The sequence below is a fragment of the Daldinia childiae genome (assembly GCF_008694065.1).
Source record: "Daldinia childiae strain JS-1345 chromosome Unknown Scaffold1, whole genome shotgun sequence".
NCBI lineage: Eukaryota > Fungi > Ascomycota > Sordariomycetes > Xylariales > Hypoxylaceae > Daldinia > Daldinia childiae.
The window spans coordinates 1,499,146-1,524,252 of record NW_022984642.1 but is presented as its reverse complement, the minus strand read 5'-3'; the positions used below and the strand labels follow the sequence as shown (position 1 = coordinate 1,524,252).

The following is a 25,107-nucleotide window of genomic DNA, read 5'->3' as shown; positions in this document are numbered from 1 at the left end:
TATACCCTAAAGAAGACTTAATCCTCATACGTTTAAATATAAAGGTGTCTTTCTCATTCTACCCGTCGCACTCCGAGCCAGCCAAAACTAGACCATCAACCCCATGCCTTCTCCTCTGCGGAATGAGGATAGACTAATGGAGCAAGCAAGATAACGAATTTTTGATCCGGGAATAGTAAGCACTATATATATATACTACCTACGACCTCAACATAACCCGCGGAACTTCGCGCTCCTATACCAACCTTACCCCCATCTCTACAATTTCGAATTTCGTCGTCGGGACGGCCCCTCATCGGTGTGACTAATAAAGCAATAACAATAACAAGATCCATCTGCAACGAGAAAAAAAAGACCAGGGCAGTGGCCGTACAGTACCGCTGACTGGCTGGCCGTGCAGGACAAGGCAACCGTCCGCCTCAATCTGAATCTGACAGGGTGGGTACCGAACCCTCTTTTTACGCCCGGCTTGTTAGACGTCGATGTCCTAAGTATGTAGGTACGGGTCGTGATTCGCTAATGCCTGCGTCTAGGACAACTCGGTATGGGGAAAAATGGACGTGCTGCCCCTCTTCTACAAGCCGGGCATAACGACGTAATAAGACGGGCGAGAAGGGTAGGAATCAATTAGGCTTTTATATAGGATTCTATACATACTTTCCGGTTAGTACTTTTTGTATATACCACCGGGAAAACCCCCGCGCCAGTAGACAAGATAATAAAATGTAACGCGGTATAGGAAGCCTGATAGTTGTTTCTTCTTCTTCTTCTTGGTATAGTTAAATGAATATTCTATACTAACAAATCGAGTCTCTTATATACCGATGGCACATACAACACATACAATCAGCTCATATACCATCGAAGCAGTGTAACCTCGGCTCAACCCGAAGCGCCCCTTTAAACCCAAACGAGCCTTCCAATAAGTCGTCGTGTCAGTTCAGATATATCTAATATCATCCGTCCCGCCCTTTGCTTTCTAATGTAGTTGAAACCCAGTTAGAAGTTAAGGCATTTTTAATCTGTGCGAAGCTTAGTGAAAATCTGCCTCAACGCGCCCGTATCGTACACCATCCACTTTGAGTTCGAACCCGAGACCGGCACTGTCGACAATCATCTCAAGCGTAAAGTCTAAGTTGTCGAATTCAACGCCCCGTGTCGTCGTAAGCCGTGTGAATAAGCTCCGCGGCACCGCACTTAAATCTGTTGTCAGGGTGCAGACATTCACTAGGTCTCGTGAGTACGCCGCTGGTGGCTCGTCTGCGTCGCATGCGATTAAGTCGTCTGTCACCACCAACGACTGTCCTGGTCGGAAGTTACGCGTGTAATGAAAAGCGATCGGCGAGAGGGGCGATATTGCTTCACCCTACGACATAGAGGTATGATGTTAGAATAACGAGTGCTATGTAATAAAGTAATTGAAACGCTGAGGAAGGGGAGGGAGGAAAAGGGGGAAGGAGACGGGAAATAACCGACACTTCGCCGACAAGTTTAACGACTTACTTTTGCGATATGCCATTGCATTCGGTCGCTAACCATCCACCTTTCCCATAGAGGACTCCAGTATCTTTCGCTTACGTTGTGTTTCTCTTCATCGTAGACGGTTGCGTACGATGTTCCATAGTGCATACGAGCCTTCCTGCTGATAACCATATTTCCTTCGAGTCCACGTAGTACGGCTCCACGGACCACTGCCGTCCAAGCGTACACCGGCTGCATCACTTCAATATTGCCGTTCCCTTCGTATGCTAGGCTGGTAGTGGCATGCGTTGGTCGCTCTGTGTAAGGAGGTGGTGCTGTGCTTGTAAAATGCGACTTCAATCGTCGGTAGAGGTAGTCGCTCTGGCCGAAACCACCAACCAATATGATTCCCGAAACGATGCCTCCCTTACCGCGGATAACATCTACCTGGCCTTGGACGAGGTCACAGACTTCCTTGACTACAGGCTCGAAAATGTCCTTAATCTCTTCTGCTGTCAAAACGAGGAAACCCGAGTCTACTCGCGCTTCTTCATCGTCGGGCAAACCCGGGAATCTATGGGCTGTAAGTCGTTATTCCTTAGGAATGGATAAATAGCAATTGTAAGTAGAACTTACGGAACATTGACCTCTTGATATTCATCTTCATTGAAGTTTCTCTTGACGAACTCCTCGAAGTATCGAAGGCCCATCTGCCAAGTTTTGGCTTTCTTCAGTTTCATCTCCTCGAACCGACTACGACCGAGCCGGCCTCGGACGTGTTCTTCGAATCTATAGTTCAGGAATGCACTTCCACAAAGGCCACCGGTTCCAACAGCTGACTCTTCAACCCTGAGCGGCTTTAATGATATGATTTTATATGCGATCAAGCTGTATAATCAGTTAGATATGGGCTAGGTAAGTATCCAGGGGTCAAAAAGCACTAACTCCACTGTCCCACCACCTGCATCGCATACGATGAAGTTATCTCCCACGCTGAGGTGATTCGGTTGGATAGCTTTTAGAGTATAGACAGCAGCGGCTTCGGGCTCGCTGACCATCTGGATCTCGGACTTAACGCCCATTCCAGCTCTTTCAGCAGCCTGTAAGGTTGTGTTTTTCGCTGCATCGGACCACACGGCCGGACAAGTGAGTACGAAGTCTACGTTAGTTGATGCCATGAACGATTCTCCGTACCGCCGAGTAAGGGTGTCCATAGTGTGTTTATAGATTTCGGTGAGATAGTCACTAACAGCATCAACAACTGTCTTATTATACTTCTTTAGTAGCGTGGCAGTCTCTTGCGGGCTGACATAAAATGGTAGTTTCTGGGATCGGTCGAGGAAGAGCTTAATACATCGTAACCGCGACTCCTCGGGCTTGAATTGAAACCCCCATTTCACATTGGGATCCGTACCCGCTGCTGCATCGGGAGGGAAATCGTATGAAATCTCAGTAGGAACTTTGTCAGACGTGATGCCGTTCCCCCCCGGCCACGTTTTGATGATCTCAACATCATCTGGCGTCGATGTATATACTGCGGCTACCCTGTATTCTAATCAGTTTGCTGTAGCCGTACATGACGGTATAGTAACTACATAAATCATCATACTATATTCCATTTTGGTATCATATCCGAGAAAGGGAATATAACCCTAAAAAGAGTATGCTCATGCTATACTCGACTTCCAAGCTCTATCCTCTACACGAATTATGATGGTAAGAAGTCGAACTCACCCAGAAAACGTAGTACCGAAGTCAACACCGACAATGAGGCGGTCATTTATAGTTAGAAGCTCCCGAGCGGGCTCACGTACTGGACCATTGACAGCTTCTGTTGACGCCGGAGGAGTATAATTAGTGAAATAGTTTCTACTAGCCTGATTCCTGGGACTTGGGGATGATCGAATTGGTAAATTGAGATTCATGATGCCGCTCTTTTCGATTCTGTCAGCGTTGAGACTCATTCATATATACCAAAGGTCCAATATGGGCCCCTGATATTTGTGGTCTTGTTGTCTTGGCGTATGAGCTTTGTTGGGGGGGAGAGCTGCGACAGAGCGCGAGAAGATGATGGACTGTAGAAGTAATCCAATAGAATAGTAGATCTAGGATTAGAAAAATAAATAAACAAAGGTAAATATAATGACGAGAGAGTAAATAAAAGGAGGATTAGAATAGAATATAAATGTAAGAGAGTAACAGATCAGAGTTGAAGGCGTGGAGTCACAGCCGTCGCACAGCCGCTTTAGCTTCCAACCTTCTAGTATGTATGCAACTTGCGGGGGCTGACCTCTCCTAATATACTAACCATTTAATTCCAAAATTCTCAATTCTTAACTCTCAATTCTTTTTTCCTTTTTCTGGTTTTCTCTTTTTTTCGTCTTCAAGAATTTTATAGATATCAAGTTTCGTTAGTTAAAGACTCTTAAAAGTAAAGAAGAGGAGAAACCTTCCATAAATACTTACGCAGGCACGCAGTCAATCTGCTTTATTCTGCTGCCTGAACCGAAGTTGCGACCTAGATGCATTCCGAGTCAAACAAGGCAGGTACCAATGTATCATACACTCTGGGGCTGATTTTGAGATTTTGAGCTTTAGGGCTACATAGAGGGGGCCTTTGTCAGCTCTTACGCCAATCAACTTCAATATGTACACACTAAGGTAGTAATATCTAACTTGATATATGCACCTATACCACTTTGTCACGCTTTTATAATACTAATTTCAATGTTACAAATATACCACTGCTAGCACCTCCATGATAATGATAAAATCTAATATGAAATAGTCTTAATAGTTCATGGAGAGGGAGGACTCTTCTCAGAGTTGATTGAGAGCTAACGCTATGCCCAGTGTACGATATAAATAGTACTGCATTATATACCCGTCCTTCGGTTACCATACCGTATATGACAAACTATCAGGGTTTGCAAACCTCCAGACATGTCTAGACTCAAGTTAAATTCTTCCAGGTCAAACTACCGCCCAAAACACCAAGATAACATATGCAGATTTTTTTTTCTACTTTGTACAATTGGTGTGGTTGCCAGGCCCGTCTGAGCTGTGCCCTAATAATCACCACACCTGTCCCTAATTATCTTTTTTTTTCGCCGTCAGATGCAACGAAGTAAATGTGCCTGAGGCCACCCACATCTAACAAAGGGAATCATGTCTTTGCCGGGTCCATGCCCTTTTGAACCTTGCAAATCAAATCTATAGTGGGTATTCTCGAAGATAAGTACGGGCGAAAACACAAAATCAGCTGGCCTTTAACCATAAACCAGCCGCTGGGGTATTTGAGATTCGAGATTGTTACATCGTAGACTGGACGGGCCAAATGTCGAATCGGACTCCAGATCGACGAACGGAAAATCGAGCCAATATTGGAAAGTATGCTGGAAAATGAGTGCGGCAAAATATAATGCTTTAAGACTCCATAGAAACCCCTAAATGAACTCCCAACACCGTGCCATGAGGAACATGTGAAATAACCAATGCCAATCGAAATGTTTAGAATCTGTTACCAGCAGCCCAAATACTTGCAGCCGCCGAAGATGCCCATTCGCCTTCTTCGTACGGAGGAGTAGGCCACTTGTTCTGACCATCTCGTCCCGAATTCTTGCGTAAGTCTAACGGCTTAGGTGCCAGGGATTCATGGCCGTCCCCGAAAAGCACGACATTTCCACTAGCTGATGGGGACGGCGTCGGATACGGGTTCGAGAGCCCAACATTACTGGCTGATTGTCGAAGATTGGTCTTTCCTTCCTTCTCGAGTCGCTTCATGGCCTTATGGGTAGAGTGAAGTGCTTCGTCTAGCAGTTCATCTTCCTCGTCTAAGGCATCGCTCTGCACACCATGAGTTGCTTGCGCCCTTCTCGTTCGGCTAGAGATTGGCCCGGGTGTACGAGCAACTCCGATAAGATTATCAACAGATCTAGGTTGCTGATGAGGTAATGAATGATGTCGCTTCAAATTACCATTTGACGCAGTCATATGAATAGGTGGTGCAGGAGTACCCAGCGCAGGATTATGAGAGTCGTGTAAAGTGCGATCCAATGATTCATAATTGTCCACCTTCGCCGTAGATCCGTTTTGGTCGATGACCATTGAGGATCGGTTGCTAGACCAAGGCCCACAGCCTGCTTGTGCCTCGAGGTCCTCATATGAAGGCGAGACAGGAGTTTGATGCCTACCAGAAAATCTCCTGGCTCGTTTGCGTAGATGGGAAAAAAAGCTCTCTTTGTGCCCACTCGGGGGCGAAGCTAGCCCGCTATTGCCATTCAGAGCTCGTTCGGCTTGTTGCCGGTGCATCTCGGTATAATGGCTTGCGCTCGAGGCTACCGAGAGCTGGCGACCGATCTTTTTAGATTTGTCATTTCCACTGGCATATAAATCATTATACGAAGGAGTGCGGTTGGACGCCTGAGCAGTCACAGCATCCGACAAGGGTGAAATAGGTCGAATCGTAGGCAAAATCGGCATGGGAGCAACATTCGATGGCCCATTAGTCCATGTAGTACGCTTACCAGCGGCTGGCCTCGGTTTGGCAGAGGGTGCTTCCGCGATTTCGGGTGAATGAATCGGCGATGGACGCGGAGCCGCGACTATATCCTTCACACTAATAGGCGCAGGTGGACTTTCCGTGGTATCGTTGCGGCCGATCAACGATTTCCTAAACCATGAGGGTTTGGATGAAGTTGGTGTCCCAGAAGTGGTGTCTTTCCCACGGCTTATGTCGGATTGCTTGCGACCTAGTATCCTCGATGCTGACGACTTCGGTCGTAGTGGGTCAACTGCATCCGTAAAATATTCATGAGCCAATGCCTGAGTCGACGTTGGCCGGCTCTTCGGGTCCCACATCAAACACCAAGTTACAAACTGGCTGAGAGATGCAGGCCATTGAGGTGCCTGAAGTATCGTGTCCATCGAGTGCGGTGCCATCTTCGGGAAGGAAAATCCAAGCTTTCCAGCTAATCGTGTTCCTTCTCTCCAGTCTCCTCCACCTACTCGAGCGCCCGCTTTGTTATACCAGTTTCCGGGACTACCCATGATCTCGCAAACCCTCCAAACCTGATCAACTTCGTTACCTCCTGGGAAAAGAGGCTTTAATGTCGCAATTTCGACCGCCATGGCACCAACAGCCCAAATATCTACCGGTGCGGAATATTCACCGGCTCGCAGTAGTACCTCCGGAGCACGATACCATCGCGTCGATACATATGTTGTATAAGGCAACTTGGAATGCGTCTCCCTTGCCAAACCGAAATCAGCAATCTTCACGGTGTATGCTGGAGGCGTAGAAGGCGGTGTCATCAATGCTGAATACCGCCTAAAAGAGTTAACGGAGTCTTGGTGTCCAGATGTCGTAACAAGAATGTTCTCGGGTTTGATGTCGCGATGGAAAAAGTGGTGGGCGTGGATATGTTCGAGGCCCTGCATAATCTGAAACAAGATACTCTTAACACTTCCATTGTCAAGACACTTGTGATCGCGGGCCTTCATAAGCTGATACAGGTTTCCTTCCATATACTCCATACATATATGGAGTTTCTTGGTGAATGGATCGAGGAAAATATCAAGAGCAGGAACCAAATGGCTGTGCGGCGGTAATGTTCTTAGAAAAACAACCTCTCGAAGCTCAAGACATGGCGTGAAGGACTCGAAGGTCTTCTTCATAGTCTTAATAGCAACCTACAAAGTCATAGTTAGCCTACTGTCTTGCTCATTATACCTATTCACCGACATACCACAGTGCCACGGCGAGCTACGCTCGCACCAGCAGTCCTAACCCTTGCTAGAACCACACTACCAAAACTTCCATCACCGATCTCCTTTAGAACTTCGAATCGATCCTCAAGGGGCAGCTTGTTAGCTTGAGGTATCGAAGACCCCCGGAGGGAATCATATGTGACCGTCATGTTGACCATTTCCTGTGCTCTTGTTCGATCTCGATGGCCAGCTGCTAATAGTCCTTTGTTTAATCCTACTGAATAAGAGAGATATGACTACCTTCTCTCGAACAGTCACTATACCCTCTTAACAGCTCTCTTGAAGAGCTATACTGGTGTACGGGTGCATTCAGCTTGGCGGGAACCGTTGATATAGAAGGTGAGCCGGTTCGGGTATTGTCAGGATGGTTACTTGATATGCGGACACTAGACGCTGTTGTCCAAAAGAATCGTCGAAATCCACCACGATAGAATAAATAGGATAGATAATATGCAGAGGGGACAAGACAGGAAATGAGCAGGAAGAGAATGGATTAATAGGGTAACTTAGATGATTAAAAGAGACAAGGGGGTGATATGAGAACCAGTATGCCGGGGGGCGGGTCGGCGTGGTCAAAGCTGATGTAGTAGGGGGAGGGCTTCTGGAAATACTGCACACTCCCTACTAGCGTATCAGATGTCGTCGTGTTGGATCCAAGGGAGTGACGGATTGACGATTTCGTATATTGGTTTAAAAAAAGGAGAGGATGTAAGATTTCTGACCGTTGCAATTTATTATTATTTCAAGTTTGCAACTTTTCTTCGAATATGCTGCCTTTGATTAATCTCTTTGGCCGAATTGATTGTGTCGAAAATGTATTTGTGAAATTGACTTAGAAACTCGTCGCCAGGCAATAACGAACCAGAAGAGAGGAAGGAAAAAAAACTAATAGTGAGAGGAATCAACAGTTCAATGAAGGCAGGAAAAAACTAATAGTGAAAACTAATGGACCGGCTTTCTTATCGCGCATACATGCACCTTTCTGTATGTGAGTATGAGCGAAAGCTAAACCATAGACTGAAAAAAGAGAGTGAGGGAGAAAGAGTGAGAGAGGAGAAGAGATACGGGGTCGAATTGGAATGGCCGGATGGGAAGGGATCTCGAATGAGTGGACGAATTGATGGATGGATTGATTGATTGAAGTGATTTCAGAGGTGTTTGACAGGACCTGACAGGACCTTCTCATGCGCTAAGCTAGAAACTGGGAAGGGGGGGGGAGGGGAATCTTGGGGCAGCTTAAGCAGCTTAGCATGAATAAAGTTCCCCGGGAAGCATAATGATAATGACACCAATTTCGCTACTCACCTATGGGCAGACGTCGGGTCGCCCAGAAAATCGAGCCAATCTTAGCAATTTACGCTTAAGACCAGGGGTATGAAAATGAAAAGAGAGAAAAATTTTAGTGAGTTACAATTCGGGTGGATTCCCCTTTTTTTAGTTTAATTAGCAATGGTCTTATTTTCCCTTTTTGATACCCAATATCGCCATGCCTTTTTGTGATTCCTACGAAGGTACCTGTCATATACCTCTTTACCTACCGGCAGCTAATGCTTTCTAAAAGTAACTCTTTAGGTACCGATGCGCATTCCGAAAATCACTATTAGGTACCTAACCTAACTGCATAAAAGCACTACTCGGATACACCGTTGTACATAGTGTATATATAATTTATTTTTACTGTATTCATACCTAATACCAGCCATCTCTATGTACTAACCGGTAATGTTTCCTGCCTCCGTTGAAATTTTGTTGGCGTTAGGTCCCATGTAGTTGACGTACCCTAAGGGAATTATCAGGGCCGAAATCCCACCAAGATCGGATTTATTCAGTATACACGCAACGAAGACATGACGCACTGTGAAGGCTATTGAAATGTGCAATAAGACGAAATCTGTAATGTATCATCATTCGAAACCTAGCCCTGCTTAGATAGTTAGATCAATGGGTCATTAGTCCTGCCGCCTGCGCGTATCATCGATAGACCCATGTGAATAATTTCTCTTTTACTTTACCCAAGTATTCTCCATACTTGTCATCTTTAGCACCAGAGACGATGAGAAGCCGGATATAATAAGCACGCATACAGCGCTGAGATAAGTATGACATTCAGTCGAGGTGACCTACCTTATCAAGACGTCTGATTTATAGACATTACACAGAAGAAACAAGGGCTGCCTAATAGGGAATCCAAATACATAAATATAAGACGCGTGGGTTGGGATCATATCCTGCTGTAACTACAACCTATCAATGCCAACTCAGCATAGATGTACCTACTATGAGGTAAGCATACCTACCTATGTATGTATACTATGTATGTACTATATTCAACTACGAAGCAATAAACAGCATGGGTTTATCGCGTAACGAATGATACTATTGACCGATTAACAGGCATCATCTAAAGTACCTAACCCTAGAGGCGAAGCTCGGTGTGAAACCAAGAAGTACTGATAAGTACCCAATCTACGATCTCCCATCAATACGCCAGATGCATATGAACGGCGGCAGGTCTTCCTTCTACGAGCAGAGTAATGGCTGTTTCGTCATACCTGTTCATTGTCCTACCTATATTAGGTGCTTAGGCACGTAAAAAAAAATAAAAATAACTCGCTCCAGCTTGAATATGCTGCGCCTTACCGATCTGTGGCTTTTTCAGAATAAGACAATATTCCTTCTGTTCAAGCCTCAAATGTACATATAAAATGGTGTCTAAAAGTGGCAGACGATGTATCATCATGTACTCATATGATGATATACATATATATTCAACCCAACTCAACTGACGAACTCCCAGGGTGCTTTAGGTAATCAAGATCCGTACCTGCGTGACCGCGGTTCATAGAAAAAGGGGGGCCGAGAGTTGCGCGATTGTAAGTACATAAGCATCCCATCCCACTGCTGGGTCGGGGAAGAAGCTGGTTCCAAGCGGGGGCGATCGATGAGGAAAAAGAGAGAGGCTGACAAGATTAAGTGTCTCGATTACCTCGAGAATAGATTGGTCACACCGTCTTTAGAATTGAATTGAATTGAACCACCAGTAAGTACATTACGCAGTATATGTATCTTTTAAAGGTAAGATATGGACATATGTACACTAAAAAGGGAGGCCGAGAATGTAAAATCCCAATTTTGGTCAAGAGCAATGCATGATACGCAGGGACTACTGCCCGTTTAGACCTGCCAATGGAGTGTTCCTCACCATCGGGCAACGTGGACGCACATTGAACGAAAACGACCCAATCAACTTAAGCCTTTCTAGGCAAAGTCCGGAGCAAGGGACATACCGCGGGTTAAAAAGGCACCATCCGTTAGAAAAGGCCATGTCCATGTGGAGAAAGCTTACATTGATATGTTAGCTACATGTGAGAGGTATTATTCTGTACATACGTAGCAATTTAAACTGTCACCTATATTTTGACAGAACTGAAAATAGGTATATATAACTATCTATATATATACCTAGGTAGGTATATATGTAGCACATATATCTAAGAATCGGAAACTTTCATCGATCACTTGAAGACAGTTTCTCCATCTTTAACCAGCTCGATTTATACAGGATTCCTTATTATACGGTAGGTATTTTTTCTAACATGTGGTTTGAGCAATGATTGCACCCTAAATTTGCATGAATGGATACTCGGTACCACATTATATATATTAAACAGTCTAAACTCTTTTCAGACCACGAGGAACCCCTGAGTTCATTCAATGTTGAATTGAACGCGTGATAGGTATGTACCTGATATACATATTTACTTTAAGTACTTAAGTTACATCCATGTACGGATTATGTACATTGGGCATTAGGTGCTGGTTCCATATATTATGCACATAATTGCATGCGGATGACTGTATTTGGGTACCGTTACTGAAAATTGCCGCTCTTGCCATTGCATAGATAGAAACTAAGCATGGAACGCGTAAACTTGATTCTCACGCGTTTGTATACGTGAGTACAAAATATTAGGTAGTTTCAACCATTCAAAATCATGCAACAACAACAACAACAATGCCAGTAAACATCATCTTTGTATATGTGTGTGTGTATTGTTGATTGTTGACATGCCGACTTTCTTTCCGCGACAGACCATCTTTTCAAAAGATTTCAAAAGACCTAGAAAGACGGTAAACACGGCTATTTATTGAGTCTTGGTAAATGGTGGCTCATAAAAAGATCGTGATTACGGGTAGATACTTGGTTACCTCAAGCTCAAGCTCAAGCTCCAAACTTAAGTCGTAGGGATTAAATCGTTGGCGATCACCTGCTTATCCACGTAGTCTACGGTTCACGGTCCATGGTCCATGGTCCATGGTCCATGGTCCACGGATCACTGCCCGCATGGTCCCTACGGCGTCGCACGAACTTAAGAACGGCCAGAGCGCATCGGTGGTAATAAGGTGGAGAACGGGATGTCGATGACAGATGCATGTTTAATATCATCTATGCTTATTGCTCTTATTGCTGCAAGGTGCGTCTTTCAAGCGTCAGCGATTTCAATTTAAAACGCGCCTTCGAAGCGCATAATAGCCCCGGATCCCAAGGATAGGCTCGCAGGTTGGCGGGTCTTCGACGCCTTCTTCTAGAAGCACGAATGCGGTATAAGTCCAGGGGCTTCCAGCGCGGATCGTGGAGCCAGTGTTTTACCATCCTTGACGGCCGATCTATTTCCTCCATGCTTTTATTTCTGCATGTCGGGTTATTCTCCGCCAAGTTCAGGCATACTGCTATGTAGAGGGTCCGGACTACCTGCGGAATTTTCTTTTTGCTCATCGACTTAATCGCTTATAGTGGAACCTTCCGTGTGGCTACGAGATGCGAAGCAAGGCGATGGTGGTGGCTCTACATTGAATGTCTATCCGAGATCAGGCTGACTGTTTGTGGAACACGGGCCGTTCCCGTTGCCAATATAATTCAGGCTACTCTACCCAGTAGCATAAACATTATGGATATGGTGTCTTATAAAACATCCTCATCTTGATACCTAGGTAGGCAGTATGTAAAAGACGAGTGTACAGGGACATTACATTCGAAGAGACTCTTACGGCTCTAGTCGGGAGACGCGAAACATGTTGTCATCCGAATTCTGTAGTGTTCAGGTCAGGATTTCGTCGATGCTATTGATGTCATGGGCACCTTATACGATTCATGGACCAACCCAACCGTGTGGCTACTCTGAATCACGCTTCACACTAACCCCATAGGTGACGATTTCTTGGATATTTCGACTGCAATTTTCAACACCACCCCAGTCAGTCAGTTCGAATAGATGAAGTTCTATTTCACCTAGAGATAGATCGATGACGAGAAATTCACGGGTCCTTACTGGCGCACAAGATTACGGGTTCCCAAGAGTCTGAACATAGCCAAATAGGACGGACACTACGATGCGCACCCCGCATACTCTCTTCAATTTCCAAGCTAGCTGTATTGCTGATTCAAGAATTGGTGAAGAAGAGATGCTATGCCTACCTACCTAGCTACTTGAGTATATAGCTAGAAAGTAGGTGCGGCATGCCGATGGATCCTCGGTCGAGTCCATGGCCTTTGCCATTAACGGAGCTTCTTGACGTAGGTTCAGTAGTGTTAATAGGTAAGGAAACTATCACATCGCAGTAAGTTCTCGAGGTAGGCTACGTAGGAGACAATATTAAGCGGTTCTTAACAAAAAGTGGTTTATATAAGATTCTCATTGCCCTTAAGCATCATCTTACAGTTTGATTCCATACATACATACATGTTCGAATCCCTTCAGGACGTCGATATTAATTGCAACCCTTAATTTTACTATTCTCAGTTGCATTCTTAGGTACTCGTACCGTATCCCGAGTACCATGGAGCATACTGAGTTCAACACGCGTATCCGACGGCCTTGGAAAAGACATAGCGAGTCAGAGCTATCTAATCGCCTACGTCCACTCGACCGATTGCCGCTCAGTATCAAGAACCACCTCATTGCGACGATGAGCGAGTTTGCAGGGACCTTCATGTTCCTCTTGTTCGCGTTCGGTGGTACTAACGCCGTAAACACGAACCTGCCGGGAACGCCAGCCGCAGATCCAGCTAAGTTGCTGTACATATCTCTATGCTTCGGTATGAGCCTTGCCGTCAATGCCTGGGTCTTCTTCCGCATCAGTGGCGGTCTATTCAACCCCGCCGTCACGATGGGTATGATGCTTGTCGGTGCCGTGGATTATATCCGAGGACCTTTGGTTATATTTAGTCAATTTCTAGGTGGTATTGCGGCTGCGGCTGTCATCTCTGGTCTCACGCCCGGTCCACTCAGCGTAGGCACCAGTCTAGGTGGTGGAACGACGGCGGTTCAGGGCTTGTTCATTGAGATGTTTCTCACAGCCCAGCTTGTGTTCACCATTTTTATGCTAGCTGCCGAGAAGCATCGCGGGACATTTATCGCGCCTGTCGGGATTGGGTTGTCGTTGTTCATTGCCGAGCTTATGTATGTTTCGTCTGTTCCTTAACCTTTCTCCCGGCCCATCTCAGAACACTTCAAATCCCTTAATAGAAGCAGCACTAATATACCATTCTATAGGGGAGTGTACTATACAGGTGGAAGCGTAAATCCAGCACGTTCCTTCGGCCCCGCCGTCGTCATAAGGTCCTTCCACGACTACCACTGGATCTATTGGATTGGCCCCATTTTAGGCTCGCTGCTTGCATCTAGCTTCTATATCTTCATCAAAGCCCTCGAGTATGAGACCGTGAACCCGCAACAGGATGATACCAACGAAGCACATACTGAACCTAAGTCCGACTTACAACACGTTGAAAACCATGTGTGTTCGTGGGATGATGGGACAGTAGGAGTAGCTCGAGTTAGTACGCCTTATAGAGGTCAGCCAAGTTTAGAAGCTGGTCGCGGTTGAGTATATGTGTTATAATTGTTGTATATTTATGCGTGGCACGCATAGCGATATCGTGGTTCTTTAGTTTAGAGTTGGTACACTTTTAATATGAATTTAATTCGAATTAATGCGAACTACTAGGAAATATATAATGATATAATGAATAAAACGACGTTGTATTGGTAGTAATATCATCTGAATTAACATATCTTAGATCAATCTCCCCCTTTCTACTTAATAATTACCTCAACACATATTCCTCGGTAGCTCTAACGCACCTAATTACCACGGTATGTAGCGAATGACTACCTAATTAGGTACATTAATCAACCTAATCTTAATCTTATATGTTACGCTCCTCCTTTTCCATATCTTACTCTTCCTACCCCTACCCCCTTTTTAGTCAAGCAAAACGTAGCGAGACTAGAGGACTACATTTAATAGGTAGAGTGACGGCGGGAATGCTGAATTTTGCTCCCTCCTTTACTGTTATTCTCCGTTTTATGGTGATGATGGTGATGGTGATGGTGGTGAGAAGAGGGCGGCGACTTTAGCACTTCCTCCCACGTCGGCCCTTTATCGTCTTCCACCACACTACGACGCCGATGGTGCCCATGGTTATGGCTGTGATTATGACTATGGCCATGGCCGTGATGGTGCTTCTTCTCACCGGTGTTCATTGCCTCTGATGATGCCGTAGTCGAATTTGTAATTCCTTTCTTACTGCCGTTGCTATCACGGCGTGAGTGCTGCCGCTGGGTCGTAGTAGCGACTAGCGGCGTCGAAGATGTATTCGTAGCTGTGGTTGGACTCGAAGCCGGCGCTTTGCTGATCGTACCTTTATTATCGCTCTCTTGGGCAGCGGCTTCTATTAGAAGTGGTTCCGTTTCGAGCCGTCCGCCACTGCTTTCGCGTCTTCTAATCTCCTCTCGAGCGCCGTCTTCAGCCGCTGCGCTTGGGTTCACGGGGTTCATTGCATACTCGCGCCTTTCTGCGATGGTCAGCGGCGGCTGCGGCAGGTATCCAGCAGGCCTAAAATAGCTCGTAGATGCGTTGCTAACGTCCGGCGCCGAGGCCCGATAGCCCCTAGGCGGAGGACTCCGCGCGCGCTGATACGTGCTTTTCGGGGAATAGAGTACAATACTACCAGCATCGCCCGACGGGATAGGTCGGTAGCCGCTGGATTCTTTGCTGTAATGACTTCTCTCTCGCCCGTAGTAGGTTTCACGGTCCCGGTTACCCATAAGAGCCCGACCAGATTTCTCATCATTCATACTCTGTTGGTATCGTCCGCAGGGTTGTCCCGCCTCGGAGCTAGCGGCGAGTTTGTATTCATCTCTCCTTGTGTACTCCTCGGGAATGACATAACGGCGAATTACGGGGACGATACTTCGGTCTTTGTTACTCGACGACGGTGGTGGCGGCGGCATAATTGCCAGTGGGGACCTCGGGCTGGACGGCTCCAACAGCCTAAGATCGTATATCAAGTCGTCAATCGCAGCGGTCAGGATCTTCTTCGACTTAGGATCGTGCCTCACGGGAAACTGACTGCGGAACAACTGTCTGGGAAGTCTTTCGGGCTCGCCATCGACAGGGGTATCAGATACAAGCTGAACATCCGCTACAATCTTGTCAAGACGGCGGAATTCCTCATCAGGATGCGCAAGGATACATGTGGTAAAATACTGGGCGAACCCAGCGGGTGTCAAAGCAGGGATTCTTGGCCTAGAATAGAAATCGGGTTGCACTAGATGGTACTGACAGTCTAGATCTGTGAAGAAATCGGCGAGACGATCATGGGCATCCCTAGCTCTAGAATTGAGGATTTCTGTTTATTTACTTCAGCAAAGCTCCCATAATCATATCATATATGTGTAAACCTTCAAGTTGAGAATACTCGGATATCATTAGACAAATTGACCAAAGCTCACCTATAAAAGGATAGATCTCCGGACTCAGTCTGTATCTCGAATAGAGAGCACATAGCTTCTCGGGCGTGATAACAAGGTTACTACTACTAGGTGCCAAATCATCGATCTGTGACCCTAGGTGCATTAGTCGTTGATATTGTATCATCTCTCTTCTTATATATAATAGCATACAATGTATTTTGCCAGGCCTCTAAGAAACTGATTGTTTCGCGTGGTAGCGTACCCGTTATCGTCAAACAGGGTACCCCATTCTACTCCTGTCCCAGCTCCAATGCTGGACCGTCGATAGATCGTAGGGTGGCCGGTAGACGTACGAGGGGGTCCGCGGTCAGAAAAACGGACCCCCGGACGTGACGTGTCTCCTATTTCCGTGTTCTTTAGGCTTGACGGGGTTCTGATAGCAGATGTGCTAGTCGTGCTTGCACTTTCGATAGAAGAAGATGTGATTGAATTTGAAGAACTTGAAGTTGACTGCTCCTGATGAGGCTTAGCGATCCGATATCCGTCGGCCGCTTCGGCTGCTTTTCATCAGCGTTTGCATCAAGGTTATGAAGGCCAACTTTACCTTCATCCCCCTCTGTCCTACGCTCATCTACAAATCGGTAGGCATTAGTATTGAGCTATTCGAGTTATGCTGATATCTTAGGTTGGATGGGCGGCTACTGCCATTGAAGGACACTCGAGGGTGGCCGCAAGAAAGCGGCCTAGGTTGGGACGCACCGTTTGCCGGATATTTAGACTCCACTATACGAACACTTTGGGCCTCCCAGTTACGAGTATGAATATTCGGGTGGTTGATCTTGTCGTACGCAGAGAGCTGTTCCGCCATTATTAACTGGAAATTCAAACAGTCCTGCCGCTCATAAGAATGGAGATATACCAAAACAAATAAAGATAATTTAGAAACATTCCATATTATATTATCTACAAGACTTCATTATGATAAGGGGTGGAAGCCATAATGTTAGTTGAACGCCTAAAGCCTTCATTCAAGTGTCTCCGCACTTCACGGGTGGTCACAGTAGAGCATTACCGTCCTTGGCAGAAGCCGGGCAACAGATTGGCATCATGAATGGGATCATCCCTGTTATTAAGGCATCGATGTTCGGGAGAAATCTACGTGGTACGCACAGCATATGATCGGTGTCACGCTTTCGGGTGAGAAAGGGATGGTTGAGCGTACAATTCTTTTATCGGGAGAGTCCACGGGGCCGGAATATTTCGCTAAGGAAGACACCGGCAAGTTATTACCGCGGCAATGCCTTGGGCGGGCTCTCGAGGGTGGTGTCCTTTTAGTATGACTAGCTTTAAGAACGCCCTATGGTGGTATACACGACAGTGACGTCCTATCACTCATAGGAGAGGATACACATATGGGAATGTATGACATGTTATATTCAAATTGAGTAGCCGGACCTCCTCCGTGATCTTCACGGGATATTATCGGATGGCGTATTTCCTAAGAAAGGGGTATACAATAGGGTGAAATAGGGATAAATCCATTGTACCAGATCCAACCGCTCCACCCATATTGCGTTTTGCGATAACTTGTCATCGAAACTCCCGATTTACATCATGTATATTTCATATCGTTTATACTCGTATTACACATGTTGTAAATATATTAAAATTTGAAAGCTTGCGTCCTACTGGTACTTAGACCCCCCAAAAGTCACTGTTTGCCGAAATTTTAATATATAGGTACCTTATAAGTATTATTTCTTGATTCGATCTCTAGGCTCACCAGGTATATTAATATTATATTTCCTATAAGATATGTCACCCTAGGTAAAGTTAGTCGTATAATTTTTAAATTAGGTAGCTAAGCAGAGTTAGGTACAAAATTCACGAGACATTTAACATGTTGAAACTACCATATAGGTGCATTAGTTCATATCTTAAAAGTTTCCCGGCCTTTGGACACTTTCTCTCATAACCTCCAGTTTCAAGTCATGAACTACAAGGAGGATATTTATATATAATTTTCTTCTTACCTTATAGTTCTCTCATCACAGCAGGTAGATTAGGTAGCAATGTTGATACAATTCCTATATAACCTAGTCACTTTCAAATACTCGGGTAACACTTGTAGAGGTCTACTAAAGGATATTTTAAACTGAAACGGAATTATACCATTTATTACAAAGTTAGCGCTAGTTGGAAATATGAATGATAATCACCACATGCTTACGAAACTCCGTAGATGATAGGCTTATAATGATGTTATGTAAATGTGGAAACATCAACGTGAAGGGTACCTTCTATAAAGTACCCTTCCGCGTTGGTTTCTACCTATCTAACCTTCACTATTGACGCGTTTGGAAGGCATTAGGCCCACGATACTTGCCACATAACGTACTTGCCATAAAACATACCGTCTCTTGGGTACCTACCTAACCTATTATGTAAACCCTGGCGGTTTCTTCTCAATCTAAAACTTACCTAAGTCTTTCCTCCAACTCAATATCTCCCCCATCCTATACACAACCGCCATATCCCATCCAATATTTCATAAGCGCCTGGGATATCGATCTAGGAGGTAGTTAACAACAACCACCGAGTTCGCCTCGCCACGGTACTCGATAAAACTGATATCACGGTAAGCATCATCCTTCTACCTATCTTGCCTTTCCCCTTCCACTTCATGAACATTTCCAGGGCGATATCCTCCTTCGAGTAGATGCCCTCTCGTCTCCCCGGCAACACTTCTATTCAACTATTAATTCTCCTTCGTGTGTTTAACTGGTACCTGCCACTAGCCCACCGAATAGATTCTCCTTGCTATTACAGCAAGCGCCACCTAGGTACCTTTGCTTACATCCTACTAGGTCTGCAACTGGAAATCACTTCAACCTTCGTTACCTGAAATAGGCACATCTCTATTTCGTCTTTCTCGTTCTGCTTCGACACTCTTAACTTGACCTTGCCCGAATCGGTATCTCAAATAATTGAGCAATTACTTTTCCCCACGCAAGAAATCATAAGGTACGTTAGCATGCATTCAACTCTCCCACCCTCGTTCATCTCTAAAGACATCGGTACTACTTTCCTATAATACATATGCTTTTTGCGTATTTGATATTTGATATCTACCCTCCTCATACGCTCTATCCATACTTAACCCGGTTCGCGCCTTCTACTAACACATATTATAACAGTAGGAGTGATAGTCAGTGATATATCTATTCTGATTATTATCGCTATTTTACTTGTCGCACTGTCAAACAACGTTCAAGATGGCACACGGTAACGGTACTCCGCAGATGTAAGTATTTGATGGTGTGATATTTCATGTTTTTTTCTAATATCGCGATTAGGTTTATGTGTGCTGTTGGTGGCGAGTGGCTTGCCCCTGACAAGTTCTCTCGAAACCAGATTTCCAAATGGCAGAAGATCAAGGGTCGCGATGGCGTCACTCCCGAGAATGCTGGGCTCATTTGCAAAGAGCATACAAAACAGACAGCAGTACCACAAGAAATCAAGTGCAATGGTCCTTGTGGTCTGTGGAAACACAGGGATCACTTCAGCAAGAACCAGCGTAACGACCCTAATGCAGTAAGTTTTAGTGCCCTATTGACATTCTATTATTGTTAACTAACCATCATAGCAATGCATACCCTGTACTCTATGGGTATGCAATTTCAACGGAGAGGAGGCCCCCTACGGTCCCCCGAACTCTCAGTTGCTCCCTCACCAGGTTCTGGCGCAGGCGACAGGCATACAAAACGAAGCTCCTACCATTGCGTCTCCCGGTCCCGCTGTTGGTAATAGACCTAGCGGAGTTCATTCCGATTACCAGCAGGCTCGTATTAATGGAATTGAGGCTGGTCAGGTTGATGACACGATGATTCAATCGCTCAACCCGATGTGGCGGGGCGCCGACTCCACCAACCTACCTGTTAGTCCCGAATCTGATCATAGGGGTCCCGCTACACCTACCGCCTCCGTTGTGAACTCCACTAATAACGGTAAGGCTCAATCGGTAACCGGCTCCACCGCACCTGCCGATGAACCTACTTTTCGGCTGTACAACTACAGCCCATTCGCCCCTGGTTCTAGCAAGAGTGTCGAAAAGGCCACGGACGGGGGTTCGGCGGAAGGCAGTAAATTGCCACCTAAGATCCCGGATAATCAGCCCGGTAAAAAATGGTTCAAAGGAGTAAGTGCTTCTAAGTCATACCTAGTGTACACTACCTGGTAACTAATAGTCTACAGGACACTCGCAAAGTATTCTTTGCGCCACCGGCTTATGCGACTCGTCCGACGGAACCCAGCAATTTTCGAATCGTCGAAAGCGACGACAGTGATAGCGACTAAGCAAGCCTCAACTACGGTATTTAGGGGTCAAATTGCATGGTCCTAATAGCTCGTGTTGCTACATATAAGTGCATGCTTTCAAGTTTACAGATAGTTAGTTGTGAACAGGTACTGACTACGACGTCGAAGGTTAGGTAGTTAATAATGCATTCTGTTTTACTGCGTGCTTTCTAATAAGTAGTATTATAACAATATGAGCCTTTCCCTTGCCTTAGTAGAATTTGAGAATAGTTTTTCGCTATTCGTAAGGGTATGATCTTAACGAAGTCCATGTTTATTAAAAGGAAAGGAGCTCGAGGAGGAAAGGTGACCTCTGACTATTACTTTCTCGAGATATGAATTGGCTGCTAAGTTACTCTACTGAATACACCAATTCACTCAGCTAGTTTCATTATTTTTTTTTTTTTTTTTTTTTTTTTTTTAAAAAAAAAAAACACCCCCAAACTCAATTGCAGTAAAGTAGTAGCTTTATATGCCTACCTAGGTAAGTAGTCCATCACTATCGACATATTTAGTTATTTAATTGAATGGGTAGTTCTTAAAATGGGTATCCAAAAGTTATTAATGAGAGACACTCCCGCGAAAAGTAATCGTTACCCAGTTTTCGTCACCCTTAAATTGCGTCCATTGCTAGGTTAGGTAGCCAACTTGCTCAGAAAGTGACATAGCATTGTACACATTGCAAAGAAAAAGAAAGAAAAACGCTAATAAACCCTTAAGACTAAGATGCCAGTCGCTTAGACGCGAGCAGTTGCATCGTGTGTCTTCTCCTCGGAGAATTGTTCCCTCGTATACTCGATCGTCGGGGTCGCGGATGGGACCTTAGGTGGCGCCATGTTGCGGCGGAAGATATAGTGGCCCCAGAAGTACAAGAACTGGTCTGCGCCGTAACGCATGATGCTACGGAGTGGAACATTGAAGACGGCGTCAAGCTCTTCGAGCGTCTTCTCTTTAGTCTCGGGAAGGAAGAAGAGTACAAGGAAGAAGCCAACAATGTTCCACGCTGCATACCATGAGAATGCACCTTGAGGAGTCCAGGCTTGAGTCAACGCTGGCCATGTGAGAGAGATCACCGAGTTGAAGAGCCACGTCGTCGCCGTTGCAAGTGACATTCCAATTGGACGGATGTATAACGGGTACGCTTCTGCACTATATGTGAATGGGACGGGCTGAGAGGCAATTAGCATTAAGAATTTTTCGGGGGATACCGAACTGTTCTTACCCCTTCGCCTGGAGAGTAAACCACGCCGTATAGGTATATACCTAACGCGATGCAACCGATGTGCGCGGTACTATCCTCCGGGATCCAAAAACTAAAGCCCGTGAAAAATAGGAAAAGGGACATCAGCTATATCAAAAAATTAGCTACTATCCTAAGAATTTGGTGGCTATAAAGGGATGAGCTTACAGGGAAAGTAGTAAGGAGTAGATTGCGCCGGCCAAACGTATCGATAGTGTAAAACGCAGGAAGAGCGAACAAGAAATTGACGATGCCAAAACCAAGCGAGGCCACGAGAGCAGATTGAATAGAGAAGCCACTCTCAACGAAAATTTCCGTCGAATAATATGCAATGGCATTAACACCACAGAACTGTTGCATAAACATCACGATCTCTGATGCTATCATGGCATTTCGGTTTCGACGGATGGTAAGGATTTCCTTGATTTTGCTCTGGCCTATGTTCATAGTCTCTTTTTCGATCTGAAGGAGAGTGTCCATATAGAAGAGGTCGCGCGCGGCCTGGACCTTTTCATACCGCAACTTACAGATAGACTTATAAGCATCGACATGTCGATTTTTGGTAAGGTACCACCGAGGCGACTATGAGACGTGTTTAGTAACTATTGAATCACGAGGGGTTCTATGTTACTTACCTCAGGGGTGAAGTATACGATGGCACAGACGATAACAGCAGGTATCAGGGCAGATCCCATCATAAGGCGCCAATTTAGACCTATAATTCCTGACAAATCAGGGACATCAAAGAAGGCCAAATCCATTACGTATCCTAGCATGATACCGAAAGCAGTCCACATCTGCCACTGCATAACCAAAGCACCGCGAAGCTTCGGCGGGGAACACTCGGCAGCAAATATGGCTTATACATAGTTAGCGCCGTCGATATTCATCACGTTTTGTAGCTGAAGTGACAACTTACGGGTCGTAGCCGACTTTGGGCCAATACCGAACCCGAGGGCGAAACGGGCGATGAACATATGCCACCAAGTGTTTGTAAAGGCTTGCCAGAAACAAGCTAAAGCTGATATGGCACAAGAAATGAAGACGGTGCCACGGCGTCCAAAAGCCTTATTCATTGGCTCCGTGAGCCAGCAACCGACGAAAGCGCAGCATATGTATGGTGCAGCTGGAGGGTTGTCAGTTATCGTTTAAGTGTTCGCTAACAAGGGTAGACTTACCGTTGACGAGGCCCAGTAACCACGAATCTTTTCAGACACATTAGTTAGTACGTACGTAGAATTAATATGCATCGACGCCTTTATAGCTCACCTCTTTGAGAGCTGGAGTCTCCTATCCCGAATTCCGCCTTATAGAAGGACTGCGCACCATTGACTACAGTCTCATCCATACCTTGAACGGCGGCACAGAGCGAGCAGATGACGATAACGGCATAGAGCATGGTGGGGTTTGACCATTTGTGTGTAATCTCCCTGTCGAGCACCTCTCTTTCACGATCGGTAAGCTCGTCGACGGTGTCGTACTTGTTCAAGTTACCGGCGATCATAGCGCCGAGTCGGAAAGCGCGAATGTCGTCTGCATCAGTGAGGCCGTGCTTCACACAGAACTCCTCACCTCGCTGGGCTAGCTGTGTTGGAGAGAGACCAGCAAGAGGATTCTCTAATTTGGCCGTGGCCTCTAGACGTCGTCTCTCTCCTTCATCTAGTATATTGTCTGTAGTTTCCCGATGTTCGAGTTCGGATGGAGACGCGTCTGAATAGCCTGACCCTTTTCGAGGTTGGATCTTCTCAGTCTTTTCTTTTAATGGGCCGTCTTTGGGCGGATCTCCCGAATTAGAAGCCATATCTTGGTATCAATCACTCGATTCTGAAGTTGTGTTGTAGGACACGTTTGGTGCTCAGTCTACTTATCTCGTTCCCTATAGGATGATACAGTGCTAATATAAGCTTATATAGAAGGGCACAGATGAAACTGAAACTAAAATTGACACGGACAAAAGAGCAACGATAAGTAAGAACGGGACTAGTTATATTAGTCGACTAGACAAGGCAGTGAGAAGCTCTGACACCGCTTGACGAGCCACACAGCGAGAAGACTACTCGACCAAGGGGGCTAGGGCTCGGCAGCCTTTATTCGAAAAAAACGACTGTCGATCATCGCGTGAGAGTTGTATATGACGGATGAGATGTGGTGTAGTACAAAGACTATACCTCGAGCCTCGTTGGTCAAAGAGTAATTGAAGGATTACCCTAAGATGAGGCGACGTCATCTTGTAGTGTTGCCCTATTCGCCATAGCAGGGATCTAGACTTGCTAGAGTATAGTATTCCTGGGGTAAACCAATGGAAGATGACTACTAGTCTTTTTGCTTTTTGCCAAGGATACCCAAGCTTCCGTCCGCTATAATTCACCGATTAGCCTTCTAGGACATCAGGTGCAATATGAGAGGGCGGTGACGTCGATAGTTCCAAGCTTGCTGGTATGATTTACATACGACAGCATGGATAGCGATGGTTGACAGACCAGATACCTACTGTTTCGGAATTTGATTATATTAAAAACGTGATAGGGTAGAATCCTTCGAAGCTACGTTGCGCGGGAACGGCAACCAAAAAGATTACAGATTGTACTACCACATTATCCATGTAAGTGAAGAGAATCAGCTTTGATGCGGCCAATACGGCTGACATGACTATGCCAATGCCGGATGAAGCTTTATGCATACCGAGAGTAACTTGGAGCTCTCGTGTGAGCCGGTATGACATCTAGAATCAGCCAAGGCATTTTAATTGTAGAAAATGCAATTTTTAACATATGTTATAAGGTTGGGGGTTGTAAGTTGTAAGTTGTGAGTTATACTACAGGTATGTATACCTACCTACTTAGGAGGAGGTAGGTACTATGTAATCAGATGTTACACGAAAGCCTTGCAGCTATGGACCTTACCCAGCTGCTTCCACTATGGCACGCATTATTCTCCACCAAGATCTGCTGTAGATACCTAATTGTAACCTGTACGTATTCTTTCTCCCGACACAAAGGAAAGCGGAGGAAGGCATGGTCATCCCAAAGTTGGGGTATACGCCATATAATTGGCTAAGACCCCCAAATGGCGACCTATGACGTAATCCGAACCGCACTTTTTCAATAAGCTTATCATCTTCTTACGCTACAGTTACTTTCTTCCCGGTCCTGAATATTGTGCAAATACTGATGGATGGTTTATAGTGAATTTACTATTAGTCCTGGGTAAATGGAATATAGGTACTTATAATTGTAGTAAGCGCCTAGAGCGAATTTTAATAAAATATGCGATGTATATTTGTATCAATGATTTAATCGGTAGTATTAAGATGTAGAGTGATAAATGATTTTGCCGGCATTCCGCGGTCCCGCGTGTCCCCCCAGTCGCATCGAATCTGCTGAACCATTAAGTCGGCGATGCGATAGGTCATGTGGTGTGTAGTACATGTACTGCATGTCTAGGTATAAGGTAGGTATAGGTATAGGTATAGAGGTATGTACCTAGGTAATATTCGTATGTAATATTCGAACTTAGGCGAGG

General features: G+C 45.4%; 6 protein-coding genes across 6 annotated transcripts; 2 read left to right on the top strand and 4 right to left on the bottom strand.

The window, feature by feature from the left end:
- Window positions 1-1,033: 1,033 nt before the first annotated feature.
- GL218_00395 (Heat shock 70 kDa protein 12A) lies at window positions 1,034-3,386 on the bottom strand (the record flags this gene model as incomplete). The annotated part of the gene is made up of 5 exons (XM_033576812.1): window positions 1,034-1,366; window positions 1,504-2,035; window positions 2,098-2,349; window positions 2,407-3,006; window positions 3,196-3,386. 5 exons carry the CDS (start codon window positions 3,384-3,386, stop codon window positions 1,034-1,036), a joined length of 1,908 nt encoding a protein of 635 aa, XP_033441608.1.
- A 1,585-nt stretch (window positions 3,387-4,971) lies between these two features.
- On the bottom strand, window positions 4,972-7,379 carry GL218_00394 (Sporulation protein kinase pit1; the record flags this gene model as incomplete). The annotated part of the gene is made up of 2 exons (XM_033576811.1): window positions 4,972-7,152; window positions 7,209-7,379. The coding sequence occupies 2 exons, from the start codon at window positions 7,377-7,379 to the stop codon at window positions 4,972-4,974; spliced, it is 2,352 nt and encodes a 783-aa protein (XP_033441607.1).
- Window positions 7,380-13,068: 5,689 nt separating this feature from the next.
- On the top strand, window positions 13,069-14,118 carry GL218_00393 (Aquaporin-1; the record flags this gene model as incomplete). Its single annotated transcript, XM_033576810.1, has 2 exons — window positions 13,069-13,691; window positions 13,785-14,118. The coding sequence occupies 2 exons, from the start codon at window positions 13,069-13,071 to the stop codon at window positions 14,116-14,118; spliced, it is 957 nt and encodes a 318-aa protein (XP_033441606.1).
- A 714-nt stretch (window positions 14,119-14,832) lies between these two features.
- GL218_00392 (putative hydroxyproline-rich glycoprotein dz-hrgp protein) lies at window positions 14,833-16,857 on the bottom strand (the record flags this gene model as incomplete). Its single annotated transcript, XM_033576809.1, has 5 exons — window positions 14,833-14,852; window positions 14,936-15,925; window positions 16,029-16,134; window positions 16,200-16,546; window positions 16,749-16,857. 5 exons carry the CDS (start codon window positions 16,855-16,857, stop codon window positions 14,833-14,835), a joined length of 1,572 nt encoding a protein of 523 aa, XP_033441605.1.
- A 2,407-nt stretch (window positions 16,858-19,264) lies between these two features.
- On the top strand, window positions 19,265-20,345 carry GL218_00391 (uncharacterized protein; the record flags this gene model as incomplete). Its single annotated transcript, XM_033576808.1, has 4 exons — window positions 19,265-19,293; window positions 19,346-19,583; window positions 19,636-20,187; window positions 20,244-20,345. The coding sequence occupies 4 exons, from the start codon at window positions 19,265-19,267 to the stop codon at window positions 20,343-20,345; spliced, it is 921 nt and encodes a 306-aa protein (XP_033441604.1).
- A 737-nt stretch (window positions 20,346-21,082) lies between these two features.
- On the bottom strand, window positions 21,083-23,386 carry GL218_00390 (Polyol transporter 5; the record flags this gene model as incomplete). Its single annotated transcript, XM_033576807.1, has 7 exons — window positions 21,083-21,514; window positions 21,568-21,693; window positions 21,754-22,167; window positions 22,221-22,444; window positions 22,505-22,711; window positions 22,764-22,790; window positions 22,855-23,386. The coding sequence occupies 7 exons, from the start codon at window positions 23,384-23,386 to the stop codon at window positions 21,083-21,085; spliced, it is 1,962 nt and encodes a 653-aa protein (XP_033441603.1).
- Between the last annotated feature and the right edge of the window lie 1,721 nt (window positions 23,387-25,107).